Below are 18,747 nucleotides of genomic sequence, written 5' to 3'. Positions count from 1 at the left end.
CATGGGGTCGCAAGAGTCAGACACGACTGAGCACGCATGCACTCACACCACAGGATGGTATTCAATGAAGTTCTTTCATCAGTGGATTGATCTTGGAGTAAAAATATGTTGTGAAAGAGGACACAATAAGGAAGATTTTGTGGTTTTGTAGAAGGCCTATGGCATCTCTGAACATGTTCAGCTTCTGAGAAAAACAGGCTAAGAAACATGTTGAGAAATCTGACATTAGTGGGAAAAAAATTCTGGAAAAGCAATTAGTAGGTTCACCATTAAAAAAAAACCAAGCACTCACCTGTGCACAAATCTGATGCATGACATGACCGAATTCGTGGAAGTAAGTCCTCACCTCATCGTGTCTCAGGAGAGAGGGGCGACCTGCTAGTGGCTGTGAGAAGTTCACCACGAGGGCAGCCACGGACATCATGCGGCTCCCGTCAGGCAGGAGGCATCCAGGCTGGAGACCAAAGCAGGCTGCGTGGTTGTACTTCCCTTCCCTAAGGGACCAGACGCACAATTGGTGAGATACAAACACGCTTCTCTAGGAACACTCTCAGTCGTTTGATAACAGAAGATGCTTTGAAACATTTAACTCACCTTTTATGAAGTAGGTCAATGTTCTGTCAAAATGAAACAACGAAAATTAAAAAAAAAACACAAAAAACCCACTATCACTTGATATGAGGTATATTTTCAAGGTTTCTTGTGTTGAAATCTTAATGTAAGAATTAATATATACCTCAAATAGGGTATAGCTGAATGTCCAATTTATTTTAACGAGCTCCTGCTTTTCGTCTTCAAAGATGGAGTCATTAAACACTAAATAGTGTTGAGGCAAATATGAGATAAAAGATACAGAGTTTGACTCACTAGGCACTTTTTCCTTAAAATTAAAATTGATTAAAAAAAAAACTGATAAAAACTAAAATCCAGAGAGTAAAGTTGTTCTTTTATTCAATAAGAGGAGAATCAGTACTCATAATTAAATGAGCTCCTTTTATAAACCAGACAGGCCTTTTTGGAAACAGAATGGTTTTAGTTAGCCTGGGGAAAAAAACATAAATTATACTATAAAGTCATCTATGTTAGGACAATGTGATATCTGTGACGGTCTCTCCAGAAGCTAAGGACTGTTAGACTTTACTGGAGGAATAGGTTTCCTCCTCTTTTCTTTGCTTAGAGCACTAAAATACATTTAAGTTTAGTTTGCTGTTTTGATTTGTAAATCTTTTTCTGCATTATATTTTCTTTTTTTTTTTAGAGACATGGATGCCGACAGAGATGCAGGTACAGATGTTAGAGTTGGGGGAGGGTAACAAATGCGTCACATTTTTCTGCATTATATTTTCTTGATGACTCATAACTGTTTTTTTCCTGCTGAAGTTATTCAGGTAAAACAAAAACAAACTAGTCTTTTTACAGCTTCCCATTAAGAAACAACTTGATTAAGAATCAAGGTGAACAGGGCATTGATCCTATTCTTACAGCAACATGATGGACAATCTGCAAATCACAACTTTTCTTGAACCCATCATAAAGTGAAAGTTGAAGGGCAACCTACAATCTAAGACAGATGCCTCCAAGGATAGAGATAAAGGAAGCAAGCATTTTTTTTTTTTTTTTTTTGCTTCTGTGTGTGTGTGTGTTTTTAACCTGTAGACACCAGTAAGAGAATTTGTAACAAATTGATAAAGATTGATGGTGGACCAGCAAAAGTAGGGAACAACTAGGAGTTATTAGATAAGGGAAATTTTGCATCCATTTGCAAGGTGTTCTCCGCAGATCTTACTGGGTACACACAAAAAAGTCAGGGGCAGGATGAGAGCCCTGAGAAAGAATCAGTACTGATGCAGGCCTGGTGGAAGCGAGCCCCACCCAGGTCTGTTTCATCTCTCTGCTAGAGAACAGGAGCCTAGACCTTAAAGGCAAAAAACACTGTTGCCTTAAAAGCGCTGGTAAAACCTCACTGCTACTGGGGGATGGTAACAGAAAAACAAACAAACAAACAAAAAAACTCTACGTTGAAGGTGGGGTAGGAAAACAACCAGACCTACAGCTGAGGATGGGGCAGATTCACTGAATCGGCCCATCCCACCCAGGGACTCAGAGCCTTCCTAGGACTGACCTTTAATCTGAACAACAGAAACGACGCTCCCCTAACAAGGCTAATAGGAATCCAGTAATAAGTAGTAGCAGTCTACTACAAGGAGAGGAACAAGAGCATGAAAAGAGACCTTTTTAAAGCACAGAACAAATGGACAAACTCGCACAGAGCGGGGAACAGAGACTAAAACACTGGCAAATCAGCTCTCATCCTAAACACACACAGGAATCTGAGCTGAAGCTTCGGGTTCACTGAGGTTAACCACAGCAATAACAGGGCCCAAATCCAGCTCAAGGACTAAACAGAAGGAATCAGACACTCACGTCAAAGGTCCAGCAAGTATGTGCCCACTGCCAGGTATAAAGACTATCTTAGTCTTTACTGTTTTATATAAGATGTCTGACTTAAAAAAAAACTTGTAAGGCATATGAAGACACAAGGAAAAACACAATGTCAAGAGGCAAAAAGACCAAGAAAAATAGATTCATATGACAAAAATGTGGGAGCTATTAGAGTATTTAAAATAAATTGCTAAATGTTAAACATTCTTGAGGAAAAGGTAGACAGTCTGCACAGTCAGATGGATAATTTTGGTAGAGAGCTGAAACTGAGAACACAATGAAAATGCTAGATGTGAAAAGCACAGTAATAAGGATGAAGAATGCCTGTGATAGTCTCATTGATGGACTTCTTACAGCCAAGGGAAGAATCACTGAACCCAAAGATAGGTCAAGAGAAATTACCTAACATACAAACACATACACACACACACACACACAAGAACAGAGAATCAAGACTTACAGGGCAATATCAAATGACCTACTAAATATGTAACTGGAATTTCAGAAGGAGAATAGAGGACAGAAGAAATATTTGAAGAATAGCTGAGAATTTTCCAAAATTAGGGGACTTCCTGGTGGTTCAGTGGTTAGGGCTCCACGTTTTCACTGCCAAGGGCTTGGATTCAAGTCCTGGCTGGGGAACTAAGAGCCTGCAAGCTGTGCAGTGCAGGCCAAAAAATCCAAACAAAACAAAAGAATAGCTGAGAATTTTCAAAAATTAATGACACTAAGTCACTAATCCAATAAGTTCAGAGAACTTAAGAAGACAGACACCAAACAAAGAACCAGAAAAAAAATTATCCCATATTCCTAAGTGTATGAAACTGCTAAAAATGATGAACAAAGAGAAAATCTTGAAGGCAGTCAGAGGAAAAGAACACACTGCATTTAGTACGACAAAGATAAGAATTACAGCCATCTCTTGTCAGAAACTATGCAAGCCAGAAGACAATGGAATGATATCTTTAAAGCGCTAAAAGAAAATACCTGTAAACTCAGAATATTACTAAAGATAATAAGGAACATTATATAACGATAAATGGGACAGTTCTCTAAGCAGATATAACAATTCTAAATATGTATATATCTAAAAGCAGAACTTCAAAACATACTAAGCAATTCAATATTCCATGATAAACCATAATAGAAAAGAAAGAATGCACATATATATATATAAAGGGTGTGTGTGTGTGTGTGTATATATATATATATATAATTGAATCACATTGTTGCAGCAGAAATTAACACAACATTGTAAATCAGCTATACTTCAATTTAAAAAAATACACAAAGCAAAAACTGATAGAACTGAAAGAAGAAATAGACAAATCATTTAGAGGCTTCCTTTCTCAGAAATTAATTGAACAGGCCGAGAGAAAATCAGTTGAAATACAAAAAACCTGAACAACATTATCGGTTATCTTCACCTAACTGACATTTATAGAACCCTCAACTCAACAACAGAAAACAATACTTGAATACATACGGAATATTCACCAAGACTAATTATATGCTGTACATAAATCAAAACAATTTAAAAGAACTGAAAAGACATAAAGTACACTCTCCAACAATAACAGAACCAAACCAGAAATAACAGAAGGCTATCTGGAAAATATCCAAATATTTGGAAATTAAAAATACACTTCTATAAATATAGTCAACTTCTTTTGACAAAAGGGCAAAGGCTATATAACAGAGCCCGACAATTTTTTTCAACAAATGCTGGAACACCTAGACATCCACATGCAAAAAAATGAGTCTAGACACAGACCTTACACCCTTCACAAAAAATAACTCAAAAAATGGATCACAGACCTAAATGTAAAATGCAAAACTATGAAATTCCTAGAATACAACACAGAAGGAAATCCAGATGACCCTGGGTTTGGCAATGACTTTTTAGATGCACCAAAGGCACAATCCATGACAGAAAAAAATTAATAAGCTGGATTTCATTGAAATGAAAATTTTCTGCTCTGAGAAAGACACTGTCAAGAAAATGATAAGACAGACCATAGGCTAGGAGGAAATATTTACAAAAGAGACATCTGATAAAAGACAATTATCAAAAATATACAAAGAACTCTTAAAATTCATCAATAAGAAAATAAACAATCTGATTAAAAAATATACCAAAGACCTTAACAGACACCTCATCAAAGGAGATACAGAGAAGCTAATTAAGTATATGAAAAGTTGTTCCACATCGTATGTCATCAGGGAAATGCAAACTAAAACAAGATACCACTACACACTTATTAAAATGACCAAAATCCAGAAAACCAACAACATCAAATGCTAACAGGATGCAGAACAATAGAAACTCTCATTCAAAGCTGGTGGTAATGCAAAATAGTACATCCATTCTGGCAGACAGTTTGGTAGTTTCTTATAAAACTAAACATACTCTTACCAAACAATATAGCAATTGCACTCTTCGGTATTTACCCAGAGGGACTGAAAATTTGTGTCCACACAAAAACCTGCCCAAGGATGCTTAGGTTAGAATTAGAAAGTCACTCAGTCGTGTCTGACTGTTTGAGACCCCACGGACCATACAGTCCATGGGATTCTCCAGGCCAGAATACTGGAGTGGGTAGCTGTTCGCTTCTCCAGGGGATCTTCCTAACCCAGCGATCAAACCCAGGTCTCCCATATTGCAGTCAGATTCTTTACCAGGTGAGCCATCAGTGAAGCCCAAGAATACTGGAATGGGTAGCCTATCCCTTCTACAGCAGATCTTCCTGACCCAGGAATTGAACTGGGGTCTCCTGCATTGCAGGTGGATTATTTACCCACTGAGCTACCAGAGAAGCCCCTTATGTCACAAGGATGCTTATGACAGCTTCGTTGATAATTGCCAAAACTTGGAAGCAATCAAGATGCCCTTTAGTAGATGAATGAATAAACTGTGGTACATCCAGACAATGAAATATTTAGTGCTAAAAAGAAAAGAAACGAGCTATTAAGTCATGAAACACATGGAGGAACCTTAAACACATAATGTTAAATGAAAGAAGCCAATCTGAAAAGGCTATATGATTCCATCTATATGATATTCCTGGAGTAGGAAATGGCAACCCACTCCAGTATTCTTGCCTGGAAAATCTCATGGACAGAGGAGGTTGACAGGCTACTGTCCATGGGTTTATAAAAATCAGACACTACTGAGCAACTAAGCACATATGACATTATTTCAGAAAGGGCAAAACTTTGGAGAAAGTAAAAAGAGCAGTAGTTTCCAGGGACTGGTGTGGCAGAGCAAGAAAGGGATAGATGGAGCATAGAGGATTTTTAAGGCAGTGAAACTACACTGTATGATACTCTAATGGTTTATAGACATTGCATGTTTTTTCAAATCCAAAGAAAGTATAACATCAAGAGTGAACCCGAATATAATTTAGGTGATAATAATGTGTCAATGTAGGTTAATCAGTTGTTAGCCAATGTACCACCCTGGTGGGGGATCTTGATAACGGGGGAACTATACTTGTGTGGCGGCAGGGAACATATGGGAAATGTCTGTCCTTTCTGGTCAGTTTTGTTGTGAATCTAGAAGGGTGCTAAAAGATAAAATCTATTTGAAATAAATAAGTAGAAATAAATCAACAACAACAAAAAGAACTTGGTCAAGCCTGAGCTAGGAGTGAGCAGGGCAATGGGAAGGGAAGGCAGACAGAGGAGGGGAGAGGAAGGAAGAGAACCCATGGACATATACACCAGAAACTGTGCACTGAATTTCTTAACATTTCAGCCAGCTAGTCTGTGGATGTTCAAAGGGCCCATCAGTGTTTCTACAATGATTTCGTGCAGTTTGACTGAATTGTTTAAACAGGTAAACAGATCTATAAATATTATTTTTAACAGGAGAAAATGAACTAAAGTAATCTGGAAAGTGTTTATCCTGGTATATTTTATACCTCTTGATCCATTATGAAAAGCCATAAAGACTGCTACTAATTTAAAAATCAGTGCCACTGAGGGACTTTTAATCTTTCCTTTTAAAGAATAAACTTGATTTACTTAATTTCAGAGGTTTCCTTATTCCGAGATTACATCTTTACATTTTGTTTATAAAAGGATGGTGATTTAAAAAGATGCATTACCTGGCAATCTTGCTGCTGCTACTAAGTCACTTCAGTCGTGTCCGACTCTGTGTGACCCCATTGACGGCAGCCCACCAGGCTCCCCCGTCCCTGGGATTCTCCAGGCAAGAACACTGGAGTGGGTTGCCATTTCCTTCTCCAATGTGTGAAAGTGAAAAGTGAAAGTGAAGTCGCTTAGTCATGTCTGACTCGTAGCGACCCCATGGACTGCAGCCTACCAGGCTCCTCCGTCCATGGGATTTTCCAGGCAAGAGTACTGGAGTAGCTTGACATTGCCTTCTCCGACCTGGCAATCTTACATTGGAACTATTTGAGTTTTTGTTTCTTCTATTGTTTGAGAATCTCAGGGTTTGATGAATTAAACTGATATGTGATTTAAAAAAAAGGAAACTGGTCTTTCCTTTCCTACTACAAATATCCTCTTTTTGAATCAAGTAGACAAAGAAAACAAGAAGCAAGCATGTCAGCTGACAGAAAGTGACTATTAACTAGGTCATAACCCTCATGAAACATCACTCTCTGTCCCCATACGGGTGCTGGTAGCAATAACCAGATCTCTGAGTACAGAAGAGAGCAGTTACATCTTGGCAAAGGAACAGTAGGATGGGGCAGTGAGAACTGCTATCTTTGACCACGTAAAGAGAATCAACGCACAGTTAGAGGAGGCTCCAACGTTAAAGGATTTCCCCTGAAAGAATTCTTGGCCTCAAACTATATCCTGACATTATTCATTATTCAAACTTATCCATATCTGCCATGGGTTTATCTTTAGATCATACCAGAAGTGAAAGAAAGTCCATAAAGCAGTGGGATAAGACAACTCTGCCTCCTATCTGGCTGATGGGAGTTATCCAGCCCTTTCTTGAAGTCACCTCAAGTCAGTAGATTATGAACTTGTCTGTGTTGCTGATTTAAAGTGATGCTATTATTTACTCAGGTCTAGTTAGTAAAATTGCAACAGGGTGGTTTTTGGTTTAGAAAGCAGTCCACACAGACTGACCTAAATCCTTTCATGTCTGATGAGATACTGTGGAGTCCATAGTTACTACATGCTACAGAGATAATAATAATAATATTTTAAATTCTTACCATTGATTGAATAATCTAATGTACAGAACAATCCTGAAAAGGGAACATCATTCCCGTATTACAGAGGTGGATGTAGAGACCCACAAAGGTTATGTCACTCAAGCATTCCAGCTTAAGTTTGAATGATTGCCAAGATCTTGCTATTCCTTAATACTGTGCTGCCTTTCAGCCAGATTGAAGGGAGTGGTCACAGATTTAAGAGTATTGGCAGAAAGAACACCTGAATAATAAACATTCTGAATTCAATTTTAAATTAAGAAATGCAGAGACTTCCCTGTCAGTCCAGTAATTAGGACTCTGTGCTTCCACTATCCAGGGCCTGGGTTTGATTCATGGTCAGAGAAAACATCTACTTTTGCTTTATTGACTATGCCAAAGGCTTTGACTGTGTCGACCACAGCAGACTTTGGAAAATTCTTCAAGAGACGGGAATACCAGACCACCTGACCTGCCTCCTGAGAAATATGTATGCAGGTCAAGAAGCAACAGTTAGAAGTGGACATGGAACAACAGACTGGTTCCAAATAGGGAAAGGAGTACGTCAAGGCTGTATATTGTCACCCTGCTTATTTAACTTATATGCAGAGTACATCATGAGAAATGCTGAGCTGGAGGAAGCACAAGCTGGAATCAAGATTGCTGGGAGAAATATCAATAACTTCAGATGTACAGATGACACCACCCTTATGGCAGTAAACGAAGAAGAACTAAAGAGCCTCTTGATGAAAATGAAAAGAGGAGAGTGAAAAAGCTGGCTTAAAATTCAACATTCAGAAAACTAAGATCATGGCATCTGTTCCCATCACTTCAAGGCAAATAGATGGGGAATCAATGGAAACACTGAGAGACTTTATTTTCTTGGACTCCAAAATCACTGCAGACGGTGACTGCAGCCATGAAATTAAAAGACACTTGCTCCTTGGAAGCGGAGAAGGCAATGGCAAGCCACTCCAGTACTCTTGCCTGGAAAATCGCATGGACAGAGGAGCCTGGTGGGTTGCAGTCCATGGGGTCGCTACTAGTCGGACACGACTGAGTGACTTCACTCTCACTTTTCGCTTTCACATATTGGAGAAGGAAATGGCAACCCACTCCAGTGTTCTTGCCTGGAGAATCCCAGGGACGGCAGAGCCTGGTCGGCTGCCGTCTATGGGGTTGCACAGAGTCGGACATGACTGAAGTGACTTAGCAACAGCAGCAGCAGCTCCTTGGAAGAAAAACTATGATAAAACTAGACAGCATATTAAAAAGAAGAGACATTACCAACAAAGGTCTGTCTAGTCAAAGCTATGGTTTTTCCAGTAGTCATGTATGGATGTGAGAGTTGGACTATAAAGAAAGCTGAGTGCTGAAGAATTGATGCTTCTGAACTGTGGTGTTGGAGAAGACTCTTGAAAGTCCCTTGGACTGCAAGGAGATCCAACCAGTCAATTCTAAAGGAAATCAGTCCTGAATATTCATTGGAAGGACTGATGCTGAAGCTGAAGCTCCAATGCTTTGGCCACCTGATGCGAAGAACCAACTCATTGGAAAAGACCTTGATGCTGGGAAAGATTGAAGGTGGGAGGAAAAGGGGATGACAGAGGATGAGATGGTTGGATGACATCACCAACATGACAGACATGAGTCTGAGTAGGCTCTGGGAGGTGGTGATGGACAGAGAAGCCTGGCGTGGTGCAGTCCACGGGGTCGCAAAGAGTCAGACACGACTGAGCGACTGAACTGAACTGAACAGAGAACTAAGATCCTGCAAGCCATGTGGCACAGTAAAAAAAACAAAAACCAGAGTCTAATTATAAAAATTAATAAGTTAAGAAACGCAGCACACAAACTAGATGATCAAGATGGTGATGATGAAAGCTCACACCTATCAAGCACTTGTGTTCTGAGCAGTCTTCTAAAATCTTTGCTTGTGATTAACCATTTCAGTCCTAACAACAATGTTACAAGCAGGTATGACTGATATTCCCATCCCATTCTCATAGGACCTATAATATATATTAGGAAACTGAGGCAGAGAAAAATTAAGTAACTTGCCTAGTAAGTGATGGAGCTAGACATTCTGGCTTCAAAGCCCACATTTTTAATCTCTTTACTAGGAATCACGTATGAGAATTATGAAAGACAAGAGTCTCAATCTGGGTAGGAGATGAATCTCTAAGGTCCCTTCACCACTGTGATCCTCAGTACCTTGGATAGAGGTCCAAGTAGAACTGTCCTAATACTTCTCCTGTAGCTTTATCCTTCACAGTGTAAAGTGTAACACTTTTATTCCAAACGTGAGCATCTGTCACTTGCTCAAATGAAAGTCCCAACAACTCCTGGTAGATGTTCAGTAAGCCCTCAGTGACCACTTCAATTGGGAAGTACTCCTTGAGAGTCTCCTGGTCTACAGAGTACTTGAGTTCTTCGGTCTGAGTCATGTAGTAGTGGAGATCCCAGGCATTGATCTTCCCATCGTATTCAAAACCTCTCTCTTCACATTCCTTTTTCTTCAAGCTCAAAATGAACTCTCGCTCTGCTTCACCCAGGGGTTTTAATTTCTGGCTTAAATCATCTGTGAGGAAGAGGGAAAAGTTAGCAACCCATTGCTCTTGGGAGCAAGCATAATCATACACACCACCAGTAGTTTAGCTTGGTGCTTCCTCCTTTGTGACACTCAATACAGATAAGTCAGGAGGAAGGAAGGAGAGGGAAAAAGAGGGAGGGAGAGAGGAAAGCAGGCTTTATTATGACAGCACTGCTGTTCTCTTCAGGGTAATTTATTTTATGGCTCCCTGTCCTTTTTTTTTTGGCACCACCCAAATCAGGCCACAACTTCCTCACAGCATCAACAAAGCTGAAATTTATCTCACAGAACTCAATGAAGTGATAGTGAAACTAAATTATTCTCCATGTACATGATTATTTTTCAGTGAAGGGAGGCTCCTCTGTTCTGTTCCACGTGCCCAGCTGTGTCAACTCTTTGTGACCCCATGGACTGTAGCCTGCAAGGCTCCTCTGTCTATGGAATTTTCTAGGAAAGAATATTGAAGTGGGTTGCCATATCCTACTCCAGGGGATCTTCCCGAACCAGGGATTGAACCTGAGTCTCCTGTGTCTCCTGTACTGCTGGTAGATTCTTTACCACAGAGCCATCGGGAAAGCACCTAGGCTCCTCAGAGCTAGGGAAGACAAATTAGATGTGACTTATGATCAGAATTACTGGAAACTGCTCAATTCCTTTGACAGCCATGGATTCAGTTAATAACTACTCCATTCCTATGAAGAAGGTCTATTTGGACACAGCATTTCTATTTTTTAGGTGGACACTGCAATTTAATATTGTGGTCGGTTTTTGACTATTTCACTGTATTTGGCTAAAGGAGTATGCTTTTATTATGTGTATGTTCTCCACAATTTGTTACGTATATAAGGTAAAAAATGTTGACTCTGTAAGGCACGTGGATGTCTGGGAAGCATATCCATAATAAGGCGAATGCAGAGGCTTGAGGGGGGCTGTGAGGTGAAAAGAGGAAACTCATGGAAGATACAGAGAGATGTCATTCTGATTAGGTCTGTGAGAGAACAGGTACATACAGATAGCAAGAGGACAATTCAGATAGGAATATGCCAATTTTAAAAAAGAGGGGAAACTGCTTTCAAAAATTAAGTTAATTAAGGAAAATGTTCAGTATGTACAGTCACCACTAAGGAAAACATTCTCGCCAAACCTGTTAACTCCCCGAGCCATTTTCTTGTACAGAATACATCAGAACATACGGCAATTACCAGTTCACATTTCTATTGTTTCCACTCAGCGGAAAATTCATTGAGAAAAGAACCTCGTCTTAGCCTTTTCTATCCTCCAACCACGTCGCATCCACTCCATTGCTGCTGCTGAGTCACTTCAGTCGTGTCTGACTCTGTGCGACCCCACAGACAGCAGCCAACCAGGCTCCGCCGTCCCTGGGACTCTCCAGGCAAGAACACTGGAGTGGGTTGCCAGTTCCTTCTCCAGTGTGTGAAAGTGAAAAGTGAAAGTGAAGTCGCTCAGCCGCGTCAGACTAGTAGCGACCCCACGGACTGCAGCCCACCAGGCTCCTCCGTCCATGTGATTTCCTAGGCAAGAGTACTGGAGTGGCTTGCCATTGCCTTCTCCGATCCACTCCATTAGAGGCAGTTATTTTATAAATGTCTCATGAATGAATAACATAACAATGAATAGCTGCCATTTATGGCACACCTGCTACATGCTATCTATGATGCCAGCATGTACATAAGTAATTCAAGGTATTGCCATTGAGAACACAGAGGTCTAAATTTCAGGCTGAATGCTGATCTTGATACATTAGGCACCGTCTCCAACTTAACTAAGCTAATAAAATTATACACTAGCAGTTAGAAGTAAATAAAGTCTGAATGGGGTCAATGAGAAAGTTAAAAAATAAATCATACTCTGGTAAACTCTGACTAGAGAAGATAAAAACAAAAATTCGTATCTTTACCATGGTTATGTTATTCAACCATTTTCACTAAAATGAAAGAGAAAGTGAGAGTGACTGCCGGAACAGTGACACTGAGATTAAGAGGAGGAAGCGTGACACAGTGCCACAGGCTAAAGGTCAAGGACATGAGAACTGTGGTTCTAGAAAGACTAATGAAACGTGATCTTAAATGAATGTGAAGACAGTTATTAAATAACCGTTTTGATGCCTACTATTTTATACTCTTTTATATATTAACAAGTGGCTTCTGGAACATAAAATATTCTTGTTCCCATATGTTCTACTTTTCTTTTTTGTCCTGTTTGTCAGCTTATTTCACACAAATTCACAAGCAGCCATGCTATAACTAACAGACACCTAGTGACACTGAACAACGCCAAAGGCTAACCTTCTTGGAGGTCTCTAGGTGTCTTGTTAGGAATTAATACAGAAATCCCCATCAAGATACAGATAGAATGAAGCAAGGGCAAGGACTATAATCGAAATATAAACAATGAGCAACCCTTAGAACCAAGCACAGTATCTAATGCATAACAGGTGATCAATACATTTCTCTCGCATGAATGAAAAATAATATTCTCAGGGGCATGTTAGGTTTTGAGGCCCTCTGTCAAGTTGGTGCCATGCAGCAAAACAGTCATTAAAAAGAAAAAGAAACAGCAACATATGAGAAATTGAGAAAAGAAGACTCACCGAGAAAGGCCGTTACATGCCTCGTACTCTTGGCAGTATTCATCTCGAGGACAAAGTCAGCGTGTGTGCTATAGCCGAGCAGTTTGGCTACTTTGGCCCGCAGTGGGAGTAGTTGCTGCAGGATTACAGTGTTCTCCTAGTAATAAACAACAACAATAAAAACGAAAATAAAGGTTAGTAATTAACTGGATCCAAAGCACTAAAAAGAAGGAAGAGCTATTAAATTACTTTCAGGTTGGTAAGGCTGTCAAATATTTTTAGACATCTCAACTAGTAAGTTATTCCATTTCAGTGTTATAGACTTTTTTTGGATTCATGATCCAGTTTTATTTCTGAAATTATAATTGATTTTTTAAATCTCAGGAGATAGCAATGATGGTCCTAACAAAATTTTAGGTACTGTTAAATTTATTTCCCTTTAAAAAAAGGGAAATAATAAGCATTGATGATGATGTAGAAAATCTGGAACCTTTGTATATTGCTAATGAAAATGTAAAATGGCAAAGCTGCTATAAAAAACAGTATTATGATTTTTCAAAAAATTAAACAAAGAATTCCCATATGATTCAGTGATTCCACTTCTGTGTATACATCCCAAAGAAATGGAAACAGAGACTCAAATAGATATTTGTATACCTGTGTTCACTGTGGCATTATTCATAATAGACAAATGGTGGCCACCTCATGCGACGAGCTGACTCACTGGAAAAGACTCTGATGCTGGGAACGATTGAGGGCAGGAGGAGACGGGGACGACAGAGAATGAGATGGCTGGATGGCATCACCGACTCGATGGATGTGAGTTAGAGTGAACTCCGGGAGTTGGTGATGGACAGGGAGGCCTGGTGGGCTGTGATTCATGGGGTCGCAAAGAGTCGGACACGACTGAGTGACTGAACTGAACTGAACTGAGAAGCATCCTAAATGTCCATCAATGGATGAATAGATTAAAAAAATGTAGTGCATATTACATATTATTCAGCCTTAAAAGGGAAAGAAATTTTGACACATGCCAAATTATGGATAGATCTAGAAGACATTGGGCTTCCCTGGTGGCTCAGAAGTTAAAGCATCTGCTTCCAATGCAGGAGACCCAGGTTCAATCCCTGGGTCAGGAAGATCCCCTGGAGAAGGAAATGGTAACCCACTCCAGTATTCTTGCCTGGAGAATCCCATGGACAGAGAAGCCTGGTAGGCTACAGTCTACGGGGTCGCAAAGAGTCGGACACGACTGAGCGACTTCACTTTCACTTCACTAGAAGACATTGTGCTATGTGAAGTAAGTTAGTCACAAAAGGATAATTACTGTATGATTCTACTTATATGCAGTTCCTAGAGTAGTTAAATTTATGGAGACCGGAAGTCAAATGATGTATGCCAGGGGCTTGGTGGGTGGGGAGAGAGGGAAGTTTGTGTTCAATGAGTACAGAGTTTCAGTCAGGAAAGATGAAGAAGTTCTGGAGATACATGGCGATGGCTGCACAACAATGTGAATATACTTAATGCCACAGAACTCTATGCTTAAAAATGTTTTAGGGATTTTTCTCAAATTATTACACACATTTTACATATTTTATTTGTATTAAAATGCAAATAGTGATACTGCCTTATTGTTTTCTTAACAATAAAGGAAAAAATAATCTCCCAGAGAAAGGAAATAAATGTTGAGGTCAGAGAAAAACTGCTATTAAAAATCATCAAATTATTTATAGATATGCTTCTAAGGAAGATCACACTACCAAAATCTGGCTGCACCATTTACTAGTTGTCAAAATGTTGGCAAGTCACTCAATCTTCCTAAGCCTCAGTTTTCTTATCTGGAAGATGTACATAATAAAAGTAGCTACATTATAAAGTGATCATGAAGATTCAAGTGAGAATATAAGTAAAGCACAGAGAAAAATGCCTGGTACAAGAGAAAATACCACATAATTATGCATTATAATTATTATTATTTTAAAACTAGAATGGAAACATGGATACAAGAAACACATAAGTTCTAAAGTTACCTAGTTTGAATCTGTCTTTCACCTTTTCCAGTCTCCCTAGACTGCCAATTTTTTTCCCAATATCTAGTCCCCCATTCTTCCTTTTAGTAGTAGAATTCTTGAGCTTTTGCTGGGTACACAGTCACCTGCCTCCCTTTCCCAGCCCCTTAAAACTAGCTGTGGCCACGTGATACACAGTGGGACAACAGAACGTAAATGAGGTGATGAGAGAAATTTCTGGGTCATTATAGATCTCTGTCTTGCTAGCTGTGGACTGAAAGTGAGAACAATGACCTTGAAGCCATGTGCTAAGGACAGCAGAGTATCTTCCTGCTCTGGACCCCTCACCTCTGTACTGTCACTTGCAAGAGACAGAAACCTTAAAGAAAGTTCAGTTCAGTTCAGTTCAGTCGCTCAGTCGTGTCCGACTCTTTGTGACCCCATGAATCACAGCACGCCAGGCCTCCCTGTCCATCACCAACTCCCGGAGTTCACTCAAACTCATGTCCATCGAGTCGGTGATGCCATCCAGCCATCTCATTCTCTGTCGTCCCCGTCTCCTCCCACCCCCAATCCCTCCCAGCATCAGAGTCTTTTCCAGTGAGTCAGCTCGTCGCATGAGGTGGCCAAAGTATTGGAGTTTCAGCTTTAGCATCAGTCCTTCCGATGAACACCCAGGATTGATCTCCTTTACAATGGACTGGTTGGATCTCCTTGCAGTCCAAGGGACTCTCAAGAGTCTTCTCCAACACCACAGTTCAAAAGCATCAATTCTTCGGTGATCAGCTTTCTTCACAGTCCAACTCTCACATCCATACATGACCACAGGAAAAACTGTAGCCTTGACTAGACGGACCTTTGTTGGCAAAGTAATGTCTCTGCTTTTTAATATGCTATCTAGGCTGGTCATAACTTTCCTTCCAAGGAGCAAGTGTCTTTTAATTTCATGGCTGCAATCAGCATCTGCAGTGATTTTGGAGCCCAAAAAAATAAAGTCTGACACTGTTTCCACTGTTTCCCCATCTATTTCCCATGAAGTGATGGGACCAGATGCCATGATCTTAGTTTTCTGAATGTTGAGCTTCAAGCCAACCTTTTCACTATCCTCTTTCACCAAGAGGCTTTTGAGTTCCTCTTCACTTTCTGCCATAAGGGTGGTATCATCTGCATATCTGAGGTTCTTGATATTTCTCCTGGAAATCTTGATTCCAGCTTGTGCTTCTTCCAGCCCAGCGTTCCTCATGATGTACTCTGCATATAAGTTAAATAAGCAGGGTGACAATATACAACCTTGATGTACTCCTTTTCCTATTTGGAACCAGTCTGTTGTTCCATGTCCAGTTCTAACTGTTGCTTCCTGACCTCCATACAGGTTTCCCAAGAAGCAGGTCAGGTGGTCTAGTGTAGTAAAATACACCCAACACAAAATATACCATTTTAGCCAATTTTTAAGTGTACAATTCATGGCACCAACTACATTTACACCATTGTGCAACCATTACCACTATCTGTTTCTAAGACATTTCTAAACAGAAACTTGGTAACAATAATTTCCCTGTCTCCCTGGCCCCTGGTATCCACTAATCCTTTCTGAAAAAAAATAATTTTTATCTTATTTGAGTCATTGTGCTTTCCGTTGACTTTGTACATCGATTTAACCTGTACCCTAACACCCACAGAGACTAAACACAGGAATAGGGTGCTGCTAAAACAGAAATGAAAAATCTACAGGAATGGAAGGTGAGGACTCAGATGCTGTCACGCAGGGAGCTGGTGATACTCAGTATACCACAGATAACATTTGTTAAAAAACTGTTGCTCACCATAACCTGGAAGGCAAGCCAGTCACCTACCAAGCCTTAGCTCTGAGGGGATTGTTTGGGAAAACTAATAATGTTGGTGTATGTTTGTTGGTATGTGCTGCTGTTGGAAAGATTATACAAGAGAGATGAGCTCAAGTGAGAACTGGTCAGTTTGCAAAGATGGAGGGAAAAGAGTTCTGCTGAGAGAATTCTGCCCGTGGCCCCTGATCTGGGGCGTCAGATGACTGGAAAGGCAATTGTTCTGTCCTCCTGAAACCAGTAGAAATGACTGACACTCGGCACTATTGAACTATGATTAGCATTGAGGGTGCTGCCTCCCTCCTCACGTCTATGGTTTCAGAGAGCCCTGAAGCAGACGCCATTAAAGCAAGTGCCAGAGGATGGACACTATACGGAAGCCTGCGTATGATAAAAAAGTTGGCAGGTTTGGATATTGTTATTTTAACACGAATCTGGTTGTGAGCAAACAGAAAAGAAACCTATTAAGTTTCTGAGGGCATTTTATTACCAAAGATAAGCAAGCCTGGCCTACAAAAATACCCCTCAGACTTCAAACTGGCATCAGCAGGAAAGTATACCAGTAGCTGTCTAGGATACGGTCCTGGAGGATAATGGACAAGAAAGAATTCCCTGCAGGCAAAACCAGGGGCCACTGCATACAACTGCTAAAGGAATTCTTGCTAGAAAGGAGATCCAAGTAAGTCTAACTGGCGATCCCGGGAAACTTCACAGAGTTCGGAATCACTACAGTTTCTGCCAGACTGTTCCTGAGAATTGGTATGGGCCTGCTATGTTTCCCACTCTTTCCTTTTTCAAACGGGAGTCTTTAGTGTGGTTTTCTGTTCCTATTCTACCACTGGGTGTGTGTGTGTGCTGGAGGTGAGTGGGCCAGGCAAGTGTTCCACCCTTTCACAGGTGGCCAGGTCATGAGAAGCTGTAACTGGGGAGGACTGTGTGCCCCTCAGAGATTCTGGTCTTTGAGCTAAAGGGCATTACCTGGTTGGGATCTGACATATGGTCAACGGTTTCTGTGTGGGGGAAAGAGAAAAGGGTACTCATGATTATTTGGATAGCCACAGAGGCAGACTGTGGTGGAGCTGGTTAGCTGACTCTTAGAATTCATTTCTAATTCTTCCTTTTATCCTTTCAGTAATAGAGTGCTCTTACCTGACCAAATGGCTATCAACTGAAGATTCTATTTCCCAGCCTCCCCTGGAGTTGGATACAGTTATATGATGGAATTTAGGTCAATGGAATGTGAACAGAGTTGACGTACGTCATTTTCAGGTCTTCTTCTTAAAGATGCTTGCTCTGTATTTTATTTTCCCACTTCCCAACAGGCTTGAAAATGGTGACAAACTCGCCTTAGAAGTCACTTATTGACTACAGTTATCCCACCAGCCCTGGACTATTGACTTGGAAGAAGAATACGACCGTTAGTTTCTCTAACCCATTCAATCTGCGTTAGAACAGCTGAACCTATGGCCACACTAAGAAGGTTGCCAAAAAACAAGCCAAAAGCTAAGTCTTGTAAGTCTGAGGATTTAGGAGGCATGACCTTCACACAAACATGTTTACATAGAGAAATCGGAATCCACTTCTGAGCTAACTTCAACACTGGCGACAGAGCAAACACTTTTCTTAACATCGTCCGTTAAAAACAAAACAAAAGCAAACATCTATAATACCTCTTTGCATCTTGTATTAAAAGCCATTTCCATCTTCCTTCTGGTTTCAGGTATACAACATTTCTTCATGACAGGAAAATAGTGTGGATATTTTAAGGTAATTTTATACTTGTCACCATCTGTCTTTTCTAAACTGTTAATGAAATCATCAGGAAGAGCACCTGCAAAAAATCATTTTCTCACACATCAATTTTTCCACTCATGGTCGGTTTACTTAGCACTGGCATGGTGCCTTTAAGAAGCTCCAGGGGTTTTGTGGAGTAATTGAAATTCAAGTAAAATAATGACAATCCTTATAATATTGCTTTGATGTTACTGGAATGGGGTGGAGGTTAGAGGTCAGGTGGCCTGGGAGATGGTAATTCAAAATATGACCAGGCCTCAGTGCACTTGTACAGATGGCATTTTGATGAGGAACAGGCAAAATT

At 40.3% G+C, this 18,747-nt stretch overlaps 1 protein-coding gene across 3 annotated transcripts in view; it reads right to left on the bottom strand.

The window, feature by feature from the left end:
• NLN (neurolysin) overlaps positions 1 to 18,747 on the bottom strand; it is a 106,072-nt gene that overhangs the window by 28,416 nt on the left and 58,909 nt on the right. For all 3 annotated transcript variants that reach the window (XM_055421971.2, XM_055421970.2, XM_055421972.2), the window contains 4 exons: positions 18,320 to 18,480; positions 12,821 to 12,956; positions 9,831 to 10,197; positions 293 to 494 (listed from right to left, as the gene is read on the bottom strand). In XM_055421971.2, coding sequence (XP_055277946.2) covers positions 293 to 494; positions 9,831 to 10,197; positions 12,821 to 12,956; positions 18,320 to 18,480 — 866 coding nt within the window. The remainder of the gene's footprint in view (positions 1 to 292; positions 495 to 9,830; positions 10,198 to 12,820; positions 12,957 to 18,319; positions 18,481 to 18,747) is intronic.

Source organism: Moschus berezovskii, chromosome 18 (assembly GCF_049115385.1).
Source record: "Moschus berezovskii isolate FMDL1 chromosome 18, NW_MosBer_1.0, whole genome shotgun sequence".
NCBI classification, from domain to species: domain Eukaryota; kingdom Metazoa; phylum Chordata; class Mammalia; order Artiodactyla; family Moschidae; genus Moschus; species Moschus berezovskii.
The sequence above is the reverse complement of the archived record's forward strand: the minus strand, read 5'-3'. Positions and strand labels throughout refer to the sequence as shown.